We start from the raw sequence: 7,707 nt of genomic DNA, 5'->3' as shown, positions 1-7,707 counted from the left end.
CGCTGCCCGACGTGCCCAGGCTGGCTCACCGACACTCCTTACACCTTTATCCAGAGTCGACGCTGCAAGAGAGCTTCGCAGTCTCGCTCGTACAATCACGTTAGGTTGCTGGCATACACCTCAGAACTCTAAGTGTCGTTTACACAGCCTCGACCCATCACTGAAACTTACATTACCAGCTAACCTTCCACGACGTGACGCAACACTGCTGTGTCGGCTGTGGGTAGGATTAGCATTCACCAACTCCTACAGCTATCGTATTGGGATGGCGGATTCACCAATGTGCGCTAAGTGCAAGTGTGAAGAGACCATCAGTCACCTTCTGTGCCACTGTTCTCGCTTCGATAATGAACGCGAGACTCTCCAGTGTGCCTTAAATAGACTGGATGACAGGCCATTTACGGAAGCGAAGATCTTGGGGGCCTGGCCTCACAGTTCATTGGCCCAGAAAGCAGTTCGAGCGCTTTTTCGCTACCTGAGGGCAACAGACTTGAGTGCCAGACTGTAGACATCCTACACCTAAGTTCTCTCTCTCCCTCTTTCACTCCCCATTCCCCTTCCACGTGTAGGGTAGCAAACTGGACTCAGTCTAGTTAACCTCCCTGCCTTTCTGTCTTCCCTTCTCTCTCTCTCTCTCTCTCTCTACGAGGAGAAAGTGAAGTCAACTTTAAGTAACGTTACTATATCAGGTTGACCTGCGGTGTCAATATGTTTTTAACCACCAATGCCTCCTTTACATTCACAATTACATCTGAGAGCACCTATGCAGACAAATCTTACCTTTGTTTAGACTTTTACACTGCTAACCACTGCAGCGTCTTTTCTTCATTACTCCATCGCAAATTTCGTGTTAAATTCGCGGATACTTAATAACATATTGTATGCACAATGTAATTCGCCTTTCATTTCCAGCATACCGTGAGTACTAAAGAAATAATGTTGGCGACAAACAACAGTGGATATTCAATTACTTTGCCCATTCAAGCAAACTCGCTCTCAGCAGCGACCAAAGAAGGGAAGAAAAACAGAAGTGTCAACAGGCTTCACTGAAGTTTATTTACCACAACTGATTTACAGTCGCTCATACAAAAAGAAATGTAGGTTGTTACTGCACAATGACGTTTACCGGTTGTTCAACCGAAGCATGAAACAGAAAGCGCAGATGTGTAATAGATAAAGAAATATGATGTAAGGCGTGAATGCGATGCGCTTTGATTTAGGAGTGTCAAACACTGTCATAAAATTGCGAAGAAAACCGTTAGAAATGCGACGCTTGTGTGTGCGTTCGATCGAATGTTATAAAAGTACTTCTTACCACCGTCAAAAAGAAAAGAAGCATGTGCGATTATCAGTTGTAGCCATTGTTCTAAGGCACTAGTCGGCTTAGAAACGTAAAAGATAAGTGCGTTTTTGACGCACCTCTAGGATAAAGAAAATATATATTACAAAAATAATTCATACGACTCTCCTAGTACATATATAAATAGGCGTTTTTTTTTTTAATTGCTTCACAGCTAGATTTGTTATATTGTTTGACAAAATACTCCTTAAACTTCACCTTTCGGAATATATCATTAATGTTTGTATAAAGCAAAAACAACATTTCTACACCGGGCACTGACTCCGGCTACGTGGCCGACATAACTCACCAAGGTAGATCTTCCGTTAAGTTTCAGTAGCCATGTCAGAAAAAAAGTACGTTGTCTCTTGCATCTTGTCATATTGGCACTTTGATCGAAGCACCCTGTTGGCTTTGCGTACACGAAATATATAAGAGCATTCTGCACCACTGTCGTTTTTAGCAACATCAACCACACTAAGCCAATGACTGCCTGGCATCTGTGGCAATAATCGCGTAAAAAAAAAAATGACGCTCTTCTGTGGCTTGTCGCCTCCGAACTGCTGACGAACGAAAGCAGAAACAACGTGCCATTCGAGTTATGGCAATGGTGGTCGAGGCTAAAGCGTTAGGAATATATATTACTATCTTACAGTTGGCTGTGCCATGCAGCACAAAATACGAGGCAGAAGCTGTGTGAAGGCACAAGCGAAAGAACTACAGTGGAAAAGAAGAGATTTGACCTTCCCCAAATTCCTCTCTACTGTCCACCTCGTGACACCTTTCTGTGCAATGAACAAGGGTCAAGACCAGTCCATCACTCCTATAAACAGAGGCAACTCTCCCAGAAACAACCCATCTTGAAATGCAAAGACCGGCACAGTTCTAAAAAGTGAACCGAAAAAAAAAAACATAACCTTGTGCGTGATGGCACTTGTGGTTAGAAAATATACGTCCCCAAGAATGATACGCTGAAGGAGCGACGTCAAGATGCAGAAACATCACTGCAACGTAATCATAGCCGCAGGTAGCTTTTGCAGACTGTTCAGTGCATAGACGCTATCACGTGAAGCCATGTGTAATACCGTACGCGTTCGGCAAGCTTGCCAGCTGCGATCGCCGTGTCCGGTCGCATGTTAAGAACAAACCGAACTTTGCACGGTCCTGTACGATAGGGCGAGCAGCCTTCGCTGTGCAGTAGCCTTTGTGCAGACGTCGCAGTGGTTCTTGGACCAGACCAGGTGCTCGTCCTCGCACACTTCCAACACGGCAACCTGCTGTGTGTCGGAGCACGTCTTGCAAAGGGCGACGAAAGTCCGACGGGTCTTTGCGATGACGAGTGGCACCGCAAAAAAAAAAAAGAAAGTCACATTTGTACAAGTTGGCTGCGCGCAACATCCGCTCGTCGTTCAACAGGCCCGGCGGACGACTTGCAGGGTGAGCGGTCCGTCGGGCAGCTTCTTGAGGAAATTCCAGGCCTCGGTACGCGTCATCAGGCACACGGGTTGAGCGTTGATGGAGACAAGTTCATCGCCCACCAGGAGGCGCCCATCCCGCTCGGCAGCGCCTCCTGCAAAGAGTGAGAACGAATGAGAGATAAGGATGGGGCGCACAAACAGTGGGCGGAAGAAAAGGGAAACCAGCTTGGACAGCCCCAGATTGGGTAACCCATCAAGAGGGAAGAAGCAAAAATGCTAGGAGTCGTATAGTGATCACTTACAGGGGCACCCTCTGCAACCTCTTGGCCACCTCTGGTGGACCAGTGCGTACCGTGCAGCACGCGGGACGCACTGTCAGAATTTACAAGGTTTCGGAAGGGAAACAGTGCTCAACTCAATTCCGGCAGATCATAACGTCTTCATTCAGGCCTAAGCGCACTGGCACGCCGGAATGTATAGCCTACATCCGCAGAGAACCGTGGCTGAATTTGACCGCGGGTGCTCACTGACAAACAAGGTTTAGCTCACTACGAAGCTCGGCATTCAAGGTTTCCACAATGAGTCACGCCGAAATGTCTGACTTCGCCTTTGCAAACTGAACTCAAGTTAGCGAAATTATGGCTCTGCAGTTGAGCCTACAGCTGACATTTGCTAATCAAGAGTGCGACCACGTGAATGCACCTGCGCCACGTGTACGTACGCGGCACAGTGCCGTTGGTTTTGAGGAATAGTGTGCACTAAAACAGAGACCAGAGAAGACATGACTAGACACACGCAGGCATGAACATAGTTGCGTCTTCTTTGGTCCTTGTTCTTGTATGAACTACCAACAAGACCATCTTGCTACACAGGTTGTGAGCTCACGCTCGAGCACTATCGAGCGTTGGAGCACGCTTCTGAACTTTCATTTCACTCCATACATAGCGTCAGCTCCCAGTAATGCGGGAGTAAAAAGATTGAGTCGTTGTTTTTGCGATGGGATCCGTCGATGGGAGGAACTCTGTCGGCAGTTAACTCGTCTCAAGAACATGAAGCACACAATTAAGTTCTGGGCTTTTACGTGGGAAAGTCAATATTTGATTATGAGGCACGCCATAGTGGGGGACACGGAATAATTTTGACCACCGGCGGTTTTTTTTTTTTTTGTTTTGTTTTGTTTTAACGTGCTCCCAATGCACGGTATACGGTCGTTTTTTGCATTTGTCTCCATCCAAATGCGGCCGCCGTGGCCGGGATGTGATCCCGCCGAACACGCGCTGCACACAATATAGACAAACAATGAGAGAGAAGCTTCCTGTGCGTGGGATGAAGTGCAAGAGTGAACGTCGTGAGAAAATGTATGGCTGCTTCGCCAAAGTTTTCGAACGTTGACGGTAGGGGCTGCACCGATTTATACAACGATGGGTCCTTTATTGTCTCAGAACTATGACATTTTTGTTTTCGGCGACCATTAAGTACGAATCCTGGAGCGTGTATTCAAACTTTAAATTACAGCTTAGTATTGTGCTGCAGCATGCATGAGCCACTGCGCCACTCATGGACGTGTTTTGGAAACAGACGAGCATCATATTTTTCTAACATGCACCAGGATGAATAGTCTCGTCCTCAAAAATTTCATGCAAGAAATTCGAGGCACACACCTCTAAAGATCCTCTTGACGACTAGCGGCTTGTCCCCGAGCGGTGAATCTTTGCCACCTTCCAGGGTGAATCCCAAGCCAAGGCCGTCCTTCACTAGGACGATTTTTTCTGCAACAAGAAATCGGAGAAATTAGACATATTACAAATAAAGCGACAAGCAATGTGCGCGCGAGAGTTACAAACAACATGCGTGACTTGGGTCTAGTGACGAAGGATGCGCTGATGTGTGCAAGAAACGTGCACAAATGCAACCTTTGTCTGCGGTTCTTAACAGCCAGCTGGTGTCATTAAAGAGAACAGTATATCAGTTTACACTGATCGAGTCCTTTGTCAAAACTCTATTTCCGTTAATTTCGCCGCAGTGAGTTGATTATTAGGACATAAAAGGAAGGTCCCAATTCCATTTTTTGAATGTCGTGCCGAAATCCCAGCGTCAGAAAGTCAGTGTGACGTCACGAATTCCAAACATTTTTTTTTCTTTAGTTCGGGCAGTCGTGGCTCATGCAGTAAAAACTTTCGAAATTCAATAAATTGAGTAGTTGGCTCTTTTAGAATTAACTAAGACACCGAGCAGACGCCATCATAGCCCTTGACATCTCGGTTACAGTAGAAACTCCAGGGTGGCGTTGGCATCCCGTTTTTCGTCTTTACGACTTGCCTGGCTTACCAAGCTTCCTATCACGTTAACTTTGGCTTTCTTTAGTATCGTAGAGAGGTAATTATCTAATGCAGCTTTAATTAGTTTTATTTTTAGGGAAGGCTCAACGCTGGAAGGCTCAACGCTGCAATGCCCACTGTATGATATATGCTACGCTGTATTGAGCCTCGAAATTCTGATTTATGCATAGCCAATTGTAGCGTTTTCAATAACGCTGGAGTATGTTTTAATTTGTGAGCATTTAAGCCATGATACTGCTACTTCATTACTACACTAAGTTATCGCTAAAATAGCACTTCATTGTTGTTCTTTTGCACAAATGTGCTCTCCATGGCCAGAAATAAAAGCGAACAATTTCTAATTTTCCCTGACGCAGAACTGTGTGTGGGCATTACAGGGTTCACAAAATTGTGCTTCTTGCGGGGCAGCTCACCGTGCTTGGCAGGCGTGGGGCTCTGCTGGGCCTCGGTCACAGGCGAGGCGGAGGAGGGGACGACCTCGGGCTCGTCGACCACGTCCAGGACGGAAGACAAGCTGGAGGCCCGGCTGATGTTGGGCGTCGTCCGCACGGACTGGCGGCCATCGCGCGAGATGACCAGCACTACTTCCTGTCTTGGCGACTTGAGGATGTCGATGGCGTCCTTGTGCGTCACGTTTTTCATTGTCTTGCCGTTGATGGAGAGGATTCGGTCGGCCTTCCTGATTCGCCCGTCCCGGTCTGCCAGGCCCCCGGCGATTACCTTGTGGACCTGCATGTTTTATGTTCAGCAGCACTGTTTAGTCTACCATCCATTGATTGGAAGCACATGTTGGGCAAGTTGGTGCTTACTTAATGACATGATTTAGCGCAAGGGCACACCCACACCCACGAAAACTCTGGGACACACAGATACACCTTACAGGCGCTAACGCTTGCTTAATGTGTGCGACACACATATTTCCTACATAGGATCCAATTATTAAAGCCAAGCTTTAATTGCCAACCTTCCTGGGATTCAGCTAGGGTTTTCGGCTTCTCGCATGCTAGGCACTCTCCACGCTCCAGGACCGACAATGTAGGGTGAGTGAGCGCTCCTCCGGTTTTGCGTATTGAAACAATAAATGACGACATATAACGTCTACATATTTCTCTCCGTTTATGAAATAATTTTAAGAACAGATGAGTAATTTTGTATGTTGCAGTTTCGTGGTTAGGCTGCAGCTTTCCGCTCCACGCTTCAGCTATCTGAAAAGCGCCAGTCATCGGAGCAAAAACTACTATTGTAGCATACTTGGAGAACGCCTGGCAACCTCTGGATTTTGCCTGATGTATATACTTACTGTGAAAAAAAGAAAGTTGTGAGGCGTACTACATGATACAGTGAATACCAGAATCTGTACTTTCGAATGCATTTCACTCGAACAGCTTGCGCATATTGCAGAACTTTGCCGCAGAGGTCTAATTGGCGGTGCCTCAAGATGTATGCGGCACTTTTCAAACATCAACATCCATGAGTTCACGTTATCATCAGTTCAGACTGAGCTCCATGGGGAGGGCTATGCCAGGCGTTTTGCATAATTTGAACCGAAGGTCAAAAGAAAGCGGCAGATTTTAGGCTAATTTTAGATTTAGGCCCTGGCGAAGAGAATTCACTTAATAAGACGTTTTATACTTGTTCAACCGCTGAGACCAACCTCCCATTTTTCCACATTTGAAATTAAAAAGAAAAGAAATGTTCCGAACACGCCGACGCCGATCTTCTCCGTCGGCGTGCCGCCGCTGGAGGCGGCTCTCAAAAATTCGGAGGAGGAAGACCAGCTCTGGGCCGTCCGGCGAGTCGAGGATGCTGCCTGAGCCCAAGGACTTCGAGCCGGCACCTGAGGCCACCACAACCCAAACTGCCGGACCATTCTCTTTAATAAAGTTTATTTTCTTCTTCTTCCGAACACTGTTGATCCCTTCAAGTATCCGTCTACCTGTGAACCTCTGTCTAGTCAAATTATGCTTGTAGTGCAGTTGACTAATTAAGTTAATCATGTCTAAACGGATATCCGCAATATTATAGACAAGTGTCTACCCACTGTTGCTCGGATAAGTGGTTCAACAGCGAGAATGTGAAACAGTCATTGTTATAATAAATTGCAGCGAATCTCCAGCGACACATAGGTACATTAATTTACTTGCTTCGACTGCAAGTGGCGCAGACAAATAGTTTTCTGCACGTAATACGCCGATCCAGTTCTACCGAGTGTTACTGTAGTCATGAAAGTGAAAAAGCTTGTCATGTTTTTTCTGTTTTCAAAATAGGCTGTGGAAAGGATTAAGAACGTTAGCATAAAAAAAAAAAAACTAGCAAGTTTGGACAAGCGCCTCTTTACAACACAAAAATTGCTTGGACTGTGGCCAGTCTTTTTTTTTTATTATTGAAATCAATATTAGGAGAGGTTGGCGCCTTTATGGTGGCACCGGCTACTCCTTGTCACTTGGCAAAGGAAACAAATTTGCGTAAAAATGGAGAATAGTGACACAAAATATGACACTCAGTAGAACACTGGATGAATAAAAAAGATACAGTCCAAAAGTATATGAATCGCAAAGTTTTCTGCATGAGTTCAGTACACGTACGCATATATAAAGAGAGATATTTCTTT

At 46.0% G+C, this 7,707-nt stretch overlaps 1 protein-coding gene across 2 annotated transcripts in view; it reads right to left on the bottom strand.

The window, feature by feature from the left end:
* Positions 1-1,033: 1,033 nt before the first annotated feature.
* The window catches only part of bbg (PDZ domain-containing protein big bang), a 345,047-nt gene continuing 338,373 nt past the window's right edge, over positions 1,034-7,707 (bottom strand). For both annotated transcript variants that reach the window (XM_050189250.3, XM_050189251.3), the window contains exons 7-9: positions 5,510-5,825; positions 4,419-4,526; positions 1,034-2,909 (exon numbers count right to left, since the gene is read on the bottom strand). In XM_050189250.3, coding sequence (XP_050045207.1) covers positions 2,749-2,909; positions 4,419-4,526; positions 5,510-5,825 — 585 coding nt within the window. In that variant the 3' untranslated portion in view covers positions 1,034-2,748. The remainder of the gene's footprint in view (positions 2,910-4,418; positions 4,527-5,509; positions 5,826-7,707) is intronic.

This window comes from Dermacentor andersoni, chromosome 2 (genome assembly GCF_023375885.2).
Source record: "Dermacentor andersoni chromosome 2, qqDerAnde1_hic_scaffold, whole genome shotgun sequence".
In the NCBI taxonomy this organism is placed as follows: domain Eukaryota; kingdom Metazoa; phylum Arthropoda; class Arachnida; order Ixodida; family Ixodidae; genus Dermacentor; species Dermacentor andersoni.
Note: the sequence above shows the minus strand (reverse complement) of the source record. Positions and strands in the feature narration are given on the sequence as shown.